Below are 19,246 nucleotides of genomic sequence, written 5' to 3' on the forward strand. Positions count from 1 at the left end.
TAAGCTGGCCATTGCACAGAAGTCATATTCATTCGCTTGTGATCACAGATTATGTATTTTTCTCATCACTACTTGCACAGTGGCTTTTCTGTAATTCTTTTGTATAATTATTTCTTTTATTTTTGCTCGGTTGCAATTTCACTTCTCAAACCACTTGAAAATCGCTGCACACAATGAGCTTCTTCGATTGATTTGCCCTTTTTTCAGCACTCAACTCCTGCAAATGTACACTGAAAATAATTTCTATAGATTCCCGTATTGTTGTTGTTGTGCATTAATGCACTTTGCACTCAATAGAGTTAATATGCGGCAGCTAAACGCTTTTGACCAATGAAATTTTCGGCCTACTGCCTTCCTGCTGACAGCTGACCGCCACCTCCAACTGCTGTCGCAAATGCACTAATGTCAAAATAACGTGTCCAAAAAGTTACAGTTTTAGCAATACGAGAGAAAGGTTATGGCAAAACTCACCCTGCCGAAACTGTATTGGCATTTCCGCGTATGCGCAGTTAACAGTTTGCTGCTAGTAAAGGAAACTGGTCGAAAGGAAAGGGTTAACCGACTGACACTTTGTTATGATAAAAGTTTCTGCTGCTAAATTGTGTTATTAACTAAATAATTACTTAAGAGTTTAATACCAAATTCGTTGGCTTGGAAAAAATATACAAAGGTATCTAAGCTAAAGCGCAAATGTTCTTACAGTTTGCTAACTTGTGGCGGCTGAAACTGTCAAAAGAGCCAACAGGTTGGCCATTAAGTGGAGTTTTATTCTCGAACTCACACCCAACCAGCTATGAAATAGTACATACAAGTATAAAGGAGAGTTGGTGGGTAGTCCCATGCAAATAGCAGTAAAAACAAACCCACACTATAAAGCGTGTGTTGTTGACGTCAATATTGACTTATTGGCCTAATAAGATAATGCTTTTCACTCATGAGCTGTTAAATCAGCCATTAAACTGTGGAAAATGCTATGGTTTTCTCCATTTCTCAATGTTTTCTTGTTTTTTATATTTCGCGAAAAAGATAACTTTTCTGGAAATCATACCATATAAACATATTTATTGAATTAATTCTTTAGAAACTTTCAAAATAAGCTCCTTCTGCATTAATCGCAGCCAACCCAACGCGCTGCCAGTGCGATTTCCAAGCACTTAAGGCGTGAAGGCAGAACGGAAGGCATTCTCTGGAAAAGCCTTCAGAGCCGAGGTGCATGCTGCTTGGATCTCCCTATCGTCTCAAAATGCTTGCCTTTCATCGGCCTTTTTAGGCAAGGAAAAAAGTCCGGGGGCCAAATTTGGGCTGTAGGGCGGCTACTTGGGATGCCGGCCTTGGTTAGGTAGCTTTTCAACGATATCTTGTCAAACCCGATTGACCCTTCGTTTGAGTCTCTTGGCATTGACGATTTGTCCAGGAGGAACAAATTCATAGTGGACGATGCCTTTGATGTCAAAAAAGACAATGAGCATCGTTTTCACTTTGGACTTGCTCATTCATCAGCGATCTCTTCCCGACTCTCCAAAGGTGCCACCGAAAAACACATTTCTTGCTAAATCAACATCTAGATAAGCCTGATTGATCATATGAAACGACTCTGTCGCAGATTTACCGAGTTTCACACATAATTTAATCGCGTCCCTCTTCTCTAACGAAGGTCACGTGACATATTTATATGACGACCAATGTGTTAATGGACGCTCGGAAAGATACGAGTTACATAAATGGTGTCTGAAAGATTACACTTCCAAATCGAAATCTTACAAAATAATGGAGTTGAAGAAAGTTATCTCTCTCTTTTGCAAAAGTTGCAATTGTTCTAACATCGCTTCAAAGTAGACTCTAACTCGAAAATGAAGACGAAATAAAGATAGAATTGAGTAAGTCGACCTAGCAATCCAAAAATAGTTCTTAGAAAGCTTTGGCTGGAATAAATTCCCGCAGAGAGGCTCAATTTTCGACCATTTTTTGTAGCAATTGGGGCCGTATGCAAGCAATAACGATGTTCTCTTCCAAGACGTACATCGTCTCGGGCTTATCTGCGTAGACATGCGACTTTACATAGCCCCACAAAAAATGGTCCAACAGTACAAAATCGCACGATCTTGGAGGTCACAGACCCACGACGCCAGATAATGTGCTTACAAATATTTCCTTCAATAAATATATTGTTTCGTTGGCTTGTTAGAACCTTCACTTTTGAAGAATATTAAAATTTTTTTTACTAACTAAGCCATTCACCTAAAACGACATAATTTTTAATTTTGCATAATTAAATTTTCCATAAACATAAAAATATTATGGCGAATGCAAAAACTTGAAAGTTATATTCTCTCCAACCACTCATTCGCCTATGGGCAATTGTTCCTCTTCAATTTCCATTTCGTTAATAACCTCCATATCCCTACCGCCATACGGTAGAACCTTCCTCAACTCCTCCTGATCGGCAATGATCTCTGCCTTCCACTGCTTTATCTGATCCTCACACACTTGCAAGCACATTTCATCTTCACATTCCTCATCCTCTTCAATCACTCTATTTCGAAGCAGTGCTACTTTTGGTGCAAAAATCTTTTCCGCTTTCTTACATGCATCTTCCGAGCTATCCTCGGCGCCAGTGCGCTCGAATGGCCGACAAGTCATACACGATGAACTGCTCATTATTGCCGAACCACCGGAAGATGAACATGAGGAGGGCGCAGAAACATCCGTTGAAGCCGGTTCACCACCAGCACCATCAGTATGAAAGACACATGGTTTTGATGCTGGTGATGCCAAAAAATTTACCTGTTGACCTTTGTCTTCGTGGAAAAGATTACGCTTAGCTGAACATACATTGCTTATAATTGGCAGTTCGGAATTTTGTAAGGTCAACCACTCGGCCAACTGTACTTTCCAACTCTTCGACTCTTCATTCGGTTTCTGTACGATTTCATAAAGCTGACTAATAAATGGTGCCAACAGAGGATCTGTGCTGAACTTATGTCGCTTGAAAATCGGTATCGGCTCGGGAATATCTGTGGTGTGGAATGTAAATGTTACGAACATGAATTTATGTTAAATTCGACAATTTTACAATTTGGAAATATGAAGCTTATTTCGAATGCCGCACACTCGGCACTTTTCGAGACGTGTACATTGCGTTCCATTTCCACAGATGTAGTGCTACAAAGGTTAGAGAATTGAAGAAACTTTTCGAAACCATATATATATATATGTAAGTCTTACAAGTAACATATCATCGTGCAGATCAAATCGTCTACGGCGCATTCTTTGGTCAATATGAAAGCCTCGCTGTTGCCCTTCGAAAGCAAAATAACTTGCAACATGAAGTCTTTATCGTCCGCCAGTGACTTGTAAAATTCTGCGGCATTCTCTGGCGAAAAGAGTATCTTCCGTTGACCTTTGATCATAAATTCGTGCTGCAATAAATGCAACAAGACGGGCTTGCGCTTGTGCATGTAATCCGCCTTTATGATGAGCAACGTATCTTCGAACATGATAAATATTAGTATGGGTCTTAAGAATACCAGTTATCACAATATGTGTGCACAACGCGGATAAAATAAAAATTTTCTAGGAAATAAAATAAATTTGAAAATCGATCGTCAAAGACCGGATAGTGAAGTTTACGAAATATATACATACATATATACAAGGGGGGTTGCTGTATAAGCTTTTGTTAAGCATTATTTTCTGGTATTTAAAAAAGCAGAACGTTCAGCGGTCCCTAACTTGAGTTAAAACAAAAACAAACAAAAAATACCCTAATAATACCGCTATAATACCCTGCACAAACATAGAAGATTTCTCACAAAAAACTTGATTTTGATTGCCCAGTTTTAAGTTGATCTGAACATTTTCTATGGAGATTGTATCGTCCTCTTAAACAACAACAATCAATTCCAAATTTTGTGAAGATATCTTGTTAAATAAAATGGTTTTCCATCCAAAAACATGATTCTGATCGTTCAATTTGTATGACAGCTGCTTGGGTAGAAAAGTACGCGCACAAAATTTCAGATCGATATCTCAAAAACTACTACTACTAGTACGCGTATGTACAAACTGACATTGAGCTCATCATGCTGATTATTTATATATATTTTCATAGGGTAACCGACGTGTCGCTTTCGTTTTCAAACTTTGTGGCAGACTTAATATACTCAGTCCACGATATAATGACCGAAGCAAACATTGAATTGCGCTGTCACCAGTTTGATTCAGTCAATGCATTCGATCTCATCGAACCACTACGGATTCGGGTTTGCTCGTCTTCCTTATGAATCCACTTCTTGTCAAACGGGTGATCAAGAAACTGGTTTGATCCCATGGCAACCTCGGCATGTTGCGGTTTGGTTCTGGTTTCAAATAGCGATGCTGACAAAGTCTCAAATATATGATCTCGACCGTTGAACTGTGATTCGAAGCCGCACTCTTAAGATCGTATAATCAAATAATGAGGACCGAGTTAACAACAGCACGCCAGTCGTTTCTTTATTCCGCTTTTGGATATTTCAAGCGAAGCCAGATTCTCACCACCTGGCGCAAGTGAGGAAAGTTCTCTGATCACTTCAATCACTTGGGAGTGGCCAAAACCGATTATTTTACATATGATCCAAGCAGCTCACGACTTCCGATCTTTGACCAGGTATCTTCTGGGTAGCCTAAGAATATCCGTTTGAAGCCTAGCTAAAGTGAGAAGGCGAAATATCCCTTCTGCAGGGTTGTGACCCGCCACGTAAAAAAAAAGGACCCAATGAAAGAGAACAACAAGACTCCGTAACTAAAATAGCGTTCCACAAATAATACATTTTTTACGCCCCGAAAAATATGTATATTAAGTTTGCTAGTACATTGGATATACCCTCATTTACCGGAATGTTTCTCATCCAACATTCACCGAAATTTTTTTGAAATTTCTCTCAAACCGGCGGCAGGAGATTAGCTTTAAACAATTAGACAAACGGGCAACGTAACTTCAGTTTCCTAATCAATTTGATGTAATATGGGATGATTCTGCCCCCCTCGGACTAACATAATAATAGCACTTATGGATAACAGTCATAAAAACTTACTTTTTTTTTTTTTTTTTTCAAATAAAACTCACGGTTTATGCCCACAAGGAAGCCAAACCAAATGCTTCGCTACATACCTTCCTATACAATGCATTTCATGTAATATTTTTCGAAAGTAATTTGGTGTTATTGAATTTTAAAATACAATTTATTTCAGTTACTAATAACATTAAACATTCCACATTGGAATCTAGCATAGAAAAATCTTTCAAACCGAATGTGTGTTACAGACTTTACCGTGACTTCAGTACTTTTCATTTCATTGTTGATATTTTCGTTTTCATGCTCAACTTAGTGCCGCTTATTATATATATAGTATATAGTATGTATAAGCATATGTATTTATATTCTGCTGCTTACTACAATAAAAACRTATTATTATTATTTAAAAATGGCGCTACAATATTATCAAACATCGTATTTCTTAGCCAAATATAACCAAGAGGCATCATAGCGCATACAATCACATTACCTTAGCGCATGAAAAATATTCAAATATACTTATATTCATTAAGTGAATATGCAAATGTGAAAATTGAATTATTTTTATAAAAGTAAACTCCACTGCTCTTTCTACATAAATGTTGTCGATTTTGGTTAAATATATGAAATAAAAAAAATTATAATTCACAGATTTCATAGAATTTCAAGTAAGGTGAATAATAGATTAGTTAAAAGAAATTAAACGCATCACAATTAATCACCATTGCCGCCATTCTATTTACTTCGCAACTCCTGTAGAAACACTTCTTAAGCTAAAAGACAAAAATAAACAAAAATATTACAAAATAAAATAAAAAATTTTCGACTGTTTACACTTACCGGATACTCTGGCAAAAGCCAAGCTGGATTTCTCACCGCTGAAACACTTGCCAATCTTGGTGCAAATGCTGCTTTCGTCGGTTTCGCCATCGCGTGCAAGATTCAGAATGATCTGACCAGAAGTTCTAATCATGCGGTTGCACTAAAATAGATGATACATTTGCTAAGTAAAAGTGTGAGTGAATTTAAGGCGCAGAAACTTACAATATCGTAATATTTGGCAGAGAGCGCTTGGCAACCCTCTAACAGCATATAGTACTCTGTAACCGATTCATGATCCAAATGCTGTTTGAAATATGGCAATAGAGCCGAGGTAGCGCCATGACAAACGCCGCACTCAATGACTTCATCTACAATTATCGGGCGAGATAGAGAGAGAGAGAGAGAGAGAGGAAGAAAATATGTGCAAACAGTAAACGCGTAAAAATAATAACAGAAACCTACCACTGACCACATCCAAGCCGGACATGCACAACTGCATTTGTTGGCACATCATTTTGGGTGGTACACTGCCGATCAAAGCCAAAATGGTATTTATATATTGATCGATGAATTTGGTGCAGCTTTTTGTCACCGTTTTTGGCATTATTTTGCAAATATTCTCAACAGCGTTTTTAATTTCATCCTGAGTCGTTGCATTCTTCAATTCAGACTCCAATTTGGTCATAACAAATTCACATAGCACACAAGTTGGTGGATCCTTCACTATGTCATCCAAGCCGGTGAGGCGTTCATTCTGCCTGGCAATTTTTTGATCGGGCAATACAACAACGTCGTATTTGAGCGCCTCATCGATGTCCACTGGAAGAGTTACAATGTTTGTAACTAATTACATTTGTTGAAAATAATATATTTTACTTACAATCTTCTTGTTCGCTCCAAAGACACAGGCCGATTTCGCGGCAAATAACTTTCGGTTCCATTTCTTTAACAATTAAATCAGCAATTTTATCGCCATATTTGGCTACGTATTTATGGCATTTTTTGCGTATATTCTTGGAAATTTTGTCACAAGATTTATCCAGAATCTGTTTGATTTCATCCTGAAAAATAAAAATTTGTGAATATAAATTTGGTACATAATTTTTGAAGTAAAACTGACAGCAGATAATTATTATTATCGATTTACAGAATGATCGTGGAAGAAATGTATCGATTTCATCAATTTTTAATAAGATAAAGAAAAAACGATTACTTCCCAAGCCAACTGTGTAATCTCGGTAAAAAATATTCAAATAATCTTTTGTATTTGTGAGGGGTATTAAAGAAACGGAAATTAACGTTTTTTTTTTAATAATACCATTGACATACTTGACAATGGTTCCAACTATAAAAAATATAAAACTCTCAAAGAACGCATGCTTTAAAAAATTTTGCGTGATTGGATGTAAGGACAGTTGATAAAATTTACTAAATCGAAATATTTCATTATTCATCATTCTGTTAAACAGCTTTCCTACCTTGATTTTTCCTTCTTTTCCAATTCGCTTCTCTGCAATTTTAATGAATTCCTCACACAACAAACAGTTTGGTGATGCACCGAATGCGATTTCCACCGATTCGTTGCTATCGATCTCATTAACTCCTAATTGAAAACAATATACATTAAAACAACATTTTACTATATAACAATAACTAACCATGTTCACGGCTCTTCGCGTCCAAAATAATACCCAAATCATCCAATTCATCACCAGATGACGGGCATAATTTCAAGGCAACACAGATTTCTTGTGGCGTAAAATCGGTGATCAACATATCGACCAGTTCGTTCGAATAAGTTTCGACAAAATCAACGCATTCGGTTCGAAGTTTAGGTGGCAAATGGACACACAAATGATCTAGCACATTCTTGATACTTGTCTGGAACAATAAAAATAATAATTAAAACAATTTTATTAAATCAAAAAAATAAATAAAAATTACGTGATTAATTTACCTTTGATTTATCGGTTTTGATTTTTTCTTGAGCTTCTTGCACAGCAAACAAACATAGTGGACAAGTGGGTTTGTTGCTTTCCACATTTGGTTGGGTTGCTGGCTTGGTTGTTTCCGGAGCAAATATCTCTACGTCATCGAAGTTGTCATGATTAGCTGGGCACATGGACAATTTAGGACAAACTTCGCGGGGATTCAGACCTTGGACGAGGAGCGCTATAACGGCATCACCGTACATATCAATGAAGTTGTGACATTCACCGCGCAGGGTATGTCCCAAACGGTTACAAATATTGTTTACGAGATCTTTAACTTTGTCCTAAAAATAAATTAAATTAAATTTGAATTTTTGAACATTCTTCAAAACGCTTTGTCGTGCACTAAAGGAGAACTACGTTTAAGATATCAATATCTCAAAAAAATTTTATTTGAAAAGATATCTGCACGAAATTTAGCATGAATTATTGTTTAATGCAGCAGGATAATACCCCAAGGAATTGTTCAGATCGGAACACTACAGCATATAGCTGTCATACAAACTGATCTATCAAAATCAAGTTCTTATATGGAATATTTTGTATTTGTGAACTTATTTTTTTTTTTTTTTTTTTGGTCTTATACTCATCTTACCTCTGTGGTTGGTGTTGATAGTTCCACCTGGATATAGTGCAGCACATATTCACAGAAACTGCACAGTTCTCCATTCTCCACTAGTAAACTGGGATTAGCAGCACCCATTAGTGTATCCATTGGCAAAGCCATTTCGTGTATTTGCTCTTGTGTAAATTTCGGTTCGTTAGCGCCCAATTTGCGTAGAGTAACCTTAATTTCAGCTGGTGGGAACGAGGGCAACAATGGTCTGATTTCACCCTTGAACGCCTCATCGTTACCCTTTGGGCATACACCAATCAAGAAACAAGCACCACTAGCATCCAAATTGTTTACCAACGCATTGTAGATCACATCATAGTATTGTTCCACCAAACTGTTGCACTCTTCTTTGAAGCCCTTAGTTTGATTACATAGGCCATGTAAGACTTGTTTAAATTCCGTCTCGGTTGTGTTGGCAATTAGTACGTCACGTAAATGTTGTACCAATTGTTCACATAATTTACATGGAATATCATCACCCAAATTACTAGCAAGTGCCACCGTATCTACGGGCTCTGCAGGATCCTCAGCGTGTTGGTGATAATTGGCGACGCATGAGCCGGACATGTGGCATATGCCGAAAGCGTTGAGATTCTCTTTCATATGATTGTAGATGTCGTTAAAATAGGTCAATACAATATTGGAGCAGGCATCAGAGAAGGATGACATTTCACCGCAGAGATGCAAAATATTTTCGAGCACTTCATCGCGGTTGGCCTTATTGAATTTTTCAGCGATCAAGGAGCTCAAGTGATTGCAATTACCACAAGTTAATAGATGTTGTTGTTGTTGTTGTTTTGTTGTGGTCGTAACAACTTCTTGAGATTCTTGAGATTCTTTGGACTCCTTGGATTCATTAGATTCCTCCTCTTTCTTCATTGTGCCATCTAAAGCGGATTGATAATATAATTTGAGTTGCTCATCGATATGTGCATTGTTGCAGAGGCCAGCGACAGAACAAACTTGCTGTGGCGTTGAAAATAAATAAAATATTAAATATACACTACATAAATATATATTTATATTGTGTGCTCTTACATCTGGATTCATTTCTGAGGACAGCGCCTCCACGAGTTCAGGTACAAAATCGTCAGCCAACTTGTCGCATTCCTTCTTAACAATTTTGATTGGTATGAGATTGCAGGAGCCCTCGAACACCTCTTTCAACTCCTCCATGGTTTCATTACTGCGTAGCTGATCACGTGCCTGTGTCACCATATCTTTACATATTTTACAGATGGAATCATCATCGACCGGAACGTTTTGTTTTTCCCACACAGTTTGTATGCAGTGACGCACGGCATGACAACCTTTAGCATTACTGTAAATTACAAAATTAATAAAACTCGATTAAATAATGGAGTATAAAAACAGAGAGATTTAATTCACTGCGAAAATGTGGGCATATTTTTGCGCTGACAATCATTTATTGTTGTTTTATTTTGTGTAAGAAGAATATATCATGCATGTAGATATCAACGAACCGTCTTCATTGGATTCAGATAAAGTCGCGTTTTGTGAACAAAGTACATATGGGAGCTTGTGTTTACTCGGATATGAGTTTATGCAGTCGTATATATGCATGGAATTGCATAATTAATTATTTTATTGAAAAAAAATTTAATCAGAATAGGATATGTAATAGCATAATAACAGACGACTTCGCGAATATGAAAAAAAAAAAAAAAATTCGCTGAAGGCACAGAAGACCATTCCAGCCGAGGCTGTAAGAAAAATGGGATTAAGCATTGACATTGGTTTAGAAGCCTACTTCGAAAGCGATAATAAAAATATGAAATAAATATTAGTGAAAATGTAGCGTTTTCAGTCCTGGTCAAATTTGATCAGATGATATTTTTAGATATACTCTCCAGTTCTTGAACACTAGCACCCTCAACATAAAATAACTAGGTACCCCACAAATCTTTGCAATATATGTACATATATGGGTCTTTCTTCAAAGATAAAGTGCTACATTTCATTTTATTTTAGCATTTTATGCAAATTTGCTAAGATTGTAGCACTAGAAATATTGCGGAAAAATATAAGACTATTGGTAGGGTCAGGAAGCTGGATCAGCTACGGCTGTTATACATATATAACTATTTTTTAAGTTTTAAATACAAAACGTCCATTGCTGATAAAGCTAACGAACTCATAGTTGATTAACACTTGACAGCAAGTAGTTTGCTTCGGCACCATGCTTTTATATTTCAGTTTTTAAGAAAATATAGGATGAGAAAATATAAAATAAGTTGCTTATAATTGATAAGACGTGAATAATGAGCAATATTGTAATATCTACATATAAGAGTACAAATGTACTTAGAATCGCAAAAACAAAATGCAGCAGTGAGGTCGCATCATTGATACATATGCAAACATAAATACATAAATACTATGAATATAATTAAATAATTTTGAATAGAACTTTATTGAGTGTACCACGAACATTATTTACTAATTAACCTTTATTGGAAGTAAGTATCTAATGACTTTTAGAGATGCCGCTGTAACCCACCCTCCATTAAAAAAAAAAAAATAATAATAATATGCAACATCTGTATGCACACATAAATCGACGGTTAGGAAACCTACAACTCATGCACTCACTTATGTGCCCATATGTAAAGCATGTGGTGTCAGACAATAAAAACAAAAAATCTGCTGCACCAAAAGTACATTAACAGCAAAAAAAAAAGTAGACAAGCCAATAAATTTTCAATTACTTGTAGTATATGACAGATTATTGTGACAAATAATTTCAACCAACCATGGCAATAATCAACAAAGAATTTTTATATACCTACAATATTAGTATGTATGTATTTATAAAAAGAACGAGTGAAGTCAACCACAAAATTACCGATTTTATTTCGGTTGTACAAATTATCATTCCATAATATAAATTTAAATATATTAATCCACATGTGTATGCATGTATGCATCAGCGCATAAATGTATTATATAATTTCAAATAAAATAAAAAAAAACTCGTAAAAATGCATGTATGTATATAATTCCCAGGCAATAAGAATAAATCGTTTAAGAGCTTCGATAGTCGGTTTTTTGTTGTATAATTTCTATTGTGTATAACACACAACATAAGTAGCAAGCAAAATGACATGAGTAATTTGTGTGGACGGATTAAGAAATTAACGATAATACAAATATTTATACTTTTGTAAGTATGCAAAGAATAATTAAAATTGTTCCATAAGCAAATAACTAAACTCAAATATATGTTATATTTATGGCTTACTACAGTAAACACATATAAAATGTGTAAGAATTTGTTTAGAGTGACAAAAAGTATATTTATGCAGTTATAAATTAACGCCATTTCGATATACATATATTTAATTATTTCTTCCAAGTAAGAGGCCGCCTAGCTTAATCAGCACAAAGCCATTGGTAATTTGCATTATTAACGCTGGGGCAGATAAGTACGATGAAAAATATACTTAACAAATGATAAAGTGTAAATATGAGAAATTGTAAAAGTTTCTATTGTAAGCAGTAGAAAATATTGTTGCATTGGACAACACATTCGCTCGAGTTCGACGAAATATATACTTAACATATGATAAACTGCAAATATGAGCAGCTGAAAAAGCTGGAGTTTCCATTGTAAGCTGTGGAAAATATATCATTATAGGTTGTATATTTGATATACATTGAAAAACACGTTAACTCGTCTTATTTATCAAAAGAACTATATTATATGGTAATTAAAGCGCAGAAGCCCATCAATTAGATACTGAAGCCTGCACAAGTTCCAGTTCCAGTTCCTGGAAGCTCTATCAATTTTTTTTTTAATTGTACGCGAGATCTATACAAAATTTAGTTGATACAAACTTCTTCCGTGGTTCAGGGCATAATTAGTCACCAGTTTATAAATTTATATAGACACTTAAAATTCAATCATATCATATAATGCTTAAGAAAACAAATTTCTTTTCTTTTTAGTATAATATTTTGAGAATGTATATTAATCCGAAAACTATACAACATACATATATGTATATGCATTTTCTGTTAACGTTACTCAATAGCAACAAACACAATTAAATTCATTATAAAGCCATCTATATAAATACGGTTGTAAAAAAACTGGGACGTAACAATGCAGTAGAAAAAGTCTCCGTGCAAATATTTGAAATATGAAGGTGTACAAAAAACGAAATCCACATGAAAAAACAATAACAAGCAAACAAAAAAGTAAAAATACACAAATCCAGACAAACACTTTGATTTGGTTTATAGTTTCAAGCGTATACCTGAGACTTATGACTTAGTCATGTCATTTATTAGCGATGAGTAATGGAAAATATGACTCTTTTGTATACACACACATATATATACTCCAAGTAAAGGGATGAAAAGTACGCAATATGCACCTAATTGCAAACAGAACTAATTAAATTACAATCTTAAAGCGCCGCTCAGTGCATGTTTTCTTAAAATATCAGAGAGTAATGTGTACGATATATATATATACAAGCAAGTTTTATAAATATTTACTAAAGAGATGCCAACAAGTAAAATAGACCAAAATAACTTAGGGTTATCAGCTATTAACTGTTTGCTCCATTTTCTGTTAGTATCAGATTGTAGAAAAATAAATTGCATCGTAAAAGCAACACCCGTTCGCCAATCACAACAAAGGCAACACTAAGTGTGTGCGCGTATCTACGTGAAATAGAACTCTTATCAAATAAATTTTTTGATTTTGCTTTTCCCCCATCAAAATAATAGAAAACACAAAACATATATTATACATATGTATGTATATTTACTAACTATTCGGTTGTTGGGTAAAGCAACAAGGAAAAATAGAAAAAACCGAGAAATATATAAAATGGCTTGAGAAATTGGGAGAGAAAAATATTAACACACTCAACAATTTTCTACCTAATAGCAAAATGAACAGAACAATAATTGTGCAAAGCAGCGCAAACGCCGGCCGTGCTGCTGGGAAAACCTATACGCTGACGGCAGGTAGATATGAGAACTCTTTTGTTTTCATTGCAAACCATATTTACGAGTCGTGCAAATACACTTGCAAATATTGTTGCATTGTTATAAATTTTCTTTAGAACGCAGCTCTCTTTCGCTATAGCGTGTTGTACGTCACTTTTGGATAGCATTCAGCGGCGCAATTTCTTTGACTACATTTTATTTATTTATCAATTTTTGTTTTACCTTATCTCATTTCTTTACACTTCATTTTTCGATGCTTTGATTTCGGCCATTGTGATAATCTTTTGCGTTTCGCAAAATTGTTAACACAATAGCTTGCTTGAGATAAAACAGCTGACACAACAGAGCTAATAAGTATACTTACGTTAAATTGCTGCACCAGTAACTGGGACCCCAAGTGCATTGTTTCGCTCCTAGCATTGGTGTTGCGTTCACGAGGAAAGCACCTGCAATTGCAAGAATATTATAGAAACGTCTTGAATACCAATATACGTATAAGTTGTTGCTGTACGTGCGATGGCAATGCAGGCAGGTATATTGCGTACAATGTGAAGTTTTATAAAAAATATATATCTTCCACTTACCAGCCAGAAGCGCGATTGCAGCGCAAAGTAAAAAGCTGCTCCGCATCTTTTCCTTTTTAACGTATAACGGAACACACAATCGAATTTCTTATGTTATCAATAACACCAATGAGAAAAATTGCTTAATCTTAAACACAAAAAATTTATAAACGTATATATTTTTGTTAGTCCGCCACCGAATATAAATTGAACTTTATTCGACAAACGATAGAAGATGAATAATCGAAAATTAGAAGACAAAGTAAATTGAAATTTTTATTGTGGACATCAAATTTGACAGCAGTGCATGATCAGCGCGACATCTACTGTGAATCATATGTATGAATTTGCAGTGTAGCGAATTTGAACAAATTCAATTAAATTTCAATTCATAAAAATTCATTTTATTCTGTTACATGGTTATTTTTACTGCTTCATAGTTGTATGCGGAGAAATAATGTATAATGGAATGGTTTTATTACTATGTTTATAAAAGGAATGTTACAATATTTAGAAGATAACTATGGTTCCTTTGAAGTTCAGTTACCTTTAATTTATGTATGGAACATTATTAATTCTGTGAAAGTTTAGTATTTGATATTGCATACAGGTTATGTGCTGGGTTGGCAGTCCTTGGCTGGATAAAAAACTGTTAGGTGTCTAGTCCTAGAAAACGCTTATTATCATGAACTTGCATGAAATTACTAGTTTACTTTTTTTGTTCTATTTGAAAATTTTGGATTCTCTTGATCCCAAAGCAGACATCCAGGAGAACCCCGGATAAAAAATGTTTGGCGGTGAATATATAGACTAGGCACATTTTTTATTCTTGATGAAACGACGGCTTCGAAAATAAGTGATTATATATGTAATTTTTTTTTTCTTTCAAATCCACAAGTGGAAATAACTCTAAATAGCCCTTGCCTGCATTTAAAGCTGTTCCGATTAAGTCTTCGCGGCTTTCATTATATAATTAAACTCTTATCGTATTCGATTTGAAACCGCCAATGAATTTGGCGGATCAAAAATCTCGTTTGTCATGCCTCAAAAATTCTTCTTAAACTCGCATACCACAACAATATCATTGATTTTCTTGGTTATGTATTTTGTAAGGTGTTGAATGTTTGGTGTTGAGAGATATCACGCACCCATTTAACCTCTTTGAAGTCAATTAACATATTTATGGTAGTTTTTGCAAGGTCGACTCTCCTTAAAGTGAGTGCAGAGTGTTAGAGTTCGCTAAAGATCTTTCGAAATTAAATACAAATTAATTTTGCAGCTTTCTCGCACATTATACTACGAGGTAAGAAAAATGAGCAAAAGTTTACGTTAGTAATTATTTGCAAACATCAACTTCAATGCAGTGCATTGATTTTTCTTTATTTATTTGTTTTTAATTAATTTTTATAATCGTTTTTTTTTTTTTTGTAATTAGGAAGCATTCTGTGCTGAGTAACGTTACCAACATCCATTAGAAGCACCTTAGCAAAGTTTCAAGCTTTCCTCTCTGCCCTGCATTACCCACTGAGCAGGTTTTCGCCAAATGAAATGCCTGTGATATGTTAACGAAAGTGACATGTAGATGGCGCGGTTATAACTTCTTAGACATTTTTATGATTGACTTATCGTGAAAATGAAGGCAAAAAATGTAGGAACGTAATATTAACAATCGTATGAGAGATCGTAGAGAACGTTTTCTGCAGATCGTTTGCAGAACTCGTATAATTAATTCGTTATACTGTGTATATCAGTTTGATAAGAAGTGTACCAATTGTGAAAAGTAAAAAAACAAACTATGGAAATTGTTGGTAATTGCTGTGATTGCAATCACAAGCAACAACAGCGTTGAAGAACTGTGCACAAACACCAGCAACTTCTTTACCGGTCATAACTGCGTACGCATCAAGCAATTAAAAGCATGCTATGATAAAAATTAAAAAAGTCAACGCGTAATAAATTTGCCACTAGAAGAGTATATGTACATACATATATAGTCATCGCTTTCCCACCGCCATTCGGTGTAAAATTATTTCAACTAATTATTTGTGTAATTTGCGCTTGTTTTTTTTTTTCATTTTTGAAAAATTATTAATCCGTTTATTGTTTCCGTTGCAATAATTGCCAAGAGTTGCGCGTTTATGTTTTGCCAAAAGACACATCAAATTAGCGCACAATTGCAATCGTGAAGCAAACAATTTGATAAATTGCATATACAGAGTATACACACGCATACACGCAAATCTGCTCACATACATACCATACATACATAATGTAAACAGAATCCTATTTTTTACTCAAGAAGTTTTACAGAATTTTTACACTCGATGATTCGGCATTTGCTTGAATGTAATTTCTTTGATGAATAGTCAGCATCATATTTCAAGTTTTTGTTGCTGCATTGGCACTGGCTCACACATTGACAATCGTCTGTCATGCGAAATTGCGATTTCAACGCCCATTTGACATAATCACAAGCTGAAAATTAAACAAATTAATTAATTGCTTAACTCATGTATGTACATACATATGTATGTATATAATGTGTGTATATGCATATTTAGAATATCTCTATGAATGTATATTTAAGTAATGATTACTTTTGCAAAGAGTTAATTAAGCCTCGAAGTCATTTAATTTTCCATTTATCATCTCCTTTATTGCAGTCCATTTAAATAATTTTCGCTAATTATATAACTAAAATACTTAAATACATAATTAAGTACGTAACGCGGACCTCCTTACTGATTTATTTCAAGGATTGTCTTCTGCGTACCGATAATTCTGTAGGCAGAGTCGTAAATTTAGACTTTGCCGCTGTTCTTAGGTCGAATATGGAAGAGCTGCTAAAATTTCGGTTTTATTTTTTCGGAAATAGGATAGAGATGAGACGTTTTTCAAAAGAGGCGGTTATATTTAGTTTGCCACGAAGTGTGTAACTCAGAGAAGGAAATGCCGGAGAACCTATAAAATGTATATTTAAATAAACAGCGTGAGGAGCTGAGTCGATTTACCCACGTCCGTTTGTCTGTCAGTCCAATCTGATCCGATCTGAAATTTTTCACACATCCTTTTTTTCCTCGAAAGTTACACATTTGTCGGAATCGGCTATAAGATATGAATGCCATACAAGTTGATGATCAAAATCGTGTTCTCGTAAGGAAAACTTTTCAATTCTCACAAAATTTGGTATAAATTATTATCCAAAGCGATGATTTTCGAAAAAATATTCAGATCAGTTGCCTATAGCATATATGCATATACAAAAATGGTCAGCCGATGCGAAAACTTCACTTATCCACTTATCCGATAGTCATACAATGCCAAAGCTACAAAAGGTGTTTTATATATTCTCTGCTTGAACTCGTCCAAGCTTAATAACATACATACATAGCAGATAATTGACTTGGGGCCCTATTCTGTATTTCGATACGTAAATGTATTCTATTCGAAATTCGGATCTACTTCATAATTATGCGAAAGTTGTACCACCCTGTGCCAGAATAAATACGTACACTTTTCGTTTTTGCTTTCTACAACTCAAAAGCTAACGAATATTGTATTCGAAAATTAGAATTGAAAATCTGAAAATCGAGTTATAGAATAGGCCCCCTGTTGGCAAGGTAATTTCGTATTTCGATACGAGAAAGTGAGGGAAGTTTTATGAATGACATTCACTTGGGATACGATTCTTATATATATAGTTCAAGCAGCTCCTCTGGTTAACAAAAAAACATCCGTTTGGAGGCGAGCGAAAATGAGAAGACATAATTTGAAACCGTAAAAAATATCCCCAAATGAAAGGAGGAAGGTTTGAAGACCGGAGCAAACTCTTGTAGAGCCCTCAGAGGTGATCTAGTGACTGATGCCCAGAGCATACTAAAATTATGGAGGGAACACTACTCCAGCCGGCTGAATGGCAGTGAAAGCACAACACTGGAAGATGGCGAACCCGATTCCCCAATCGATTACGATGGAGTGAAAGTTCCACTGCCCGACTATGAATCATTTTCTTTGTAGAACATGGTCGGACGAAAGTATGCAGGACGATTGGAATTTAAGTGTGCTCTGCCCGATCCACAAAAAGGGAGAGCCCACAATCTGTGTCAACCAACATGGGATAAGTCTCCTCAACAACGCGTATAAGGTTCTATCGAGCATACTGTTTGAAAGATTAAAGCCTACCATCAACAAACTGATCGTCGTATTCGCGACTTTGCTCTCACGTCACTGTTGACAGTCATAATTTTGAAGTCGTAGATAATTTCGTCTACCTTGGAAACAGCATTAACACCAACGACAGCGTCAGCCAGCCAATTGAGAAGTAAAGTTATCTCTCGACGAACTTTACAAGTCACTCATTATTCCAGTCCTCCAGCTCTGAAAGTATTCGACGCAGTACACGCCGTGAAAATGCGAGGTAGACGAAGATCTCCACTCCGTTGGAAAGACCTGACTACACTTGGAGTCTCCAATTGGCGCCGAGCAACGAAAAGGAAGAACGACTGGAACGCTATTGTAAACTCGGCTATAATCGCGTAAGCGGAGTCAACGGCAATATAGAAGAAATTGAGAAGAAAGAAGAAAGAGTTTCGAATATTCAGAAGTAAAAATAGACTTTCGACAACACTTATAGATAGCCTTAACTTCAAGATCTTCACCAAAATACGTTTGCCGCATGAAAATTTACCGAATAGTGCTTATCGACCTGATAACGCCTAACACTTTTGGCTCACTGAAGTTTCACTAACTCATTTGTTCACTGATTCACTGATTAATTTAGACATAAGAATAATATATTTTTCGTTTTTGAAATATTGTTAGTACAATACGATTGCATACGAGAACTATGTTTCTAACTAAGAAAACTAAACTAATATTGTATTACTGAACTTCCGAGACTTTTGTGTGCTCCTATATCGTTTTGGAATATATCGATTCTCACTAAAAATCCACAGTATATCATTTTTGATTTAGACTACCCTGCCAAAAGTGGTTATAATACCCACAACAATATCAAATAATATGAATCACAAAATAATTTTTATGCAAAGAGAAACGCGCATACGACATAACGTCACTATCAAATAGTTACAAGTATGCAGACGTTAATATATGGCAGTAGCATTCTTCTCGTATACATATTGTATACATACTATATATAAAGTACATATTGGTAAATGCTTTGCATTTCGACAAAAAATCTAGCTCGTTAAC

At 35.3% G+C, this 19,246-nt stretch overlaps 2 protein-coding genes across 2 annotated transcripts; both read right to left on the reverse strand.

Annotated features, from left to right (window-relative positions):
- Positions 1 to 2,239: 2,239 nt before the first annotated feature.
- On the reverse strand, positions 2,240 to 3,639 carry LOC108975576. Its single transcript, XM_018944143.1, has 3 exons — positions 3,226 to 3,639; positions 3,074 to 3,162; positions 2,240 to 3,014 (listed from the first exon to the last, which is right to left on the reverse strand). Exons 1-3 carry the CDS (start codon positions 3,495 to 3,497, stop codon positions 2,341 to 2,343), a joined length of 1,035 nt encoding a protein of 344 aa, XP_018799688.1. The 5' UTR covers positions 3,498 to 3,639; the 3' UTR covers positions 2,240 to 2,340.
- Positions 3,640 to 5,194: 1,555 nt separating this feature from the next.
- LOC108975589 lies at positions 5,195 to 14,254 on the reverse strand. Its single transcript, XM_018944167.1, has 12 exons — positions 14,054 to 14,254; positions 13,834 to 13,915; positions 9,525 to 9,807; positions 8,466 to 9,452; positions 7,837 to 8,154; positions 7,538 to 7,760; positions 7,358 to 7,482; positions 6,760 to 6,940; positions 6,342 to 6,698; positions 6,102 to 6,247; positions 5,898 to 6,039; positions 5,195 to 5,830 (listed from the first exon to the last, which is right to left on the reverse strand). The coding sequence occupies exons 1-12, from the start codon at positions 14,097 to 14,099 to the stop codon at positions 5,826 to 5,828; spliced, it is 2,895 nt and encodes a 964-aa protein (XP_018799712.1). The 5' UTR covers positions 14,100 to 14,254; the 3' UTR covers positions 5,195 to 5,825.
- Between the last annotated feature and the right edge of the window lie 4,992 nt (positions 14,255 to 19,246).

This window comes from Bactrocera latifrons, unplaced genomic scaffold, assembly GCF_001853355.1.
Source record: "Bactrocera latifrons isolate USDA-ARS-PBARC rearing strain unplaced genomic scaffold, ASM185335v1 scaffold_67, whole genome shotgun sequence".
In the NCBI taxonomy this organism is placed as follows: Eukaryota; Metazoa; Arthropoda; class Insecta; order Diptera; family Tephritidae; genus Bactrocera; species Bactrocera latifrons.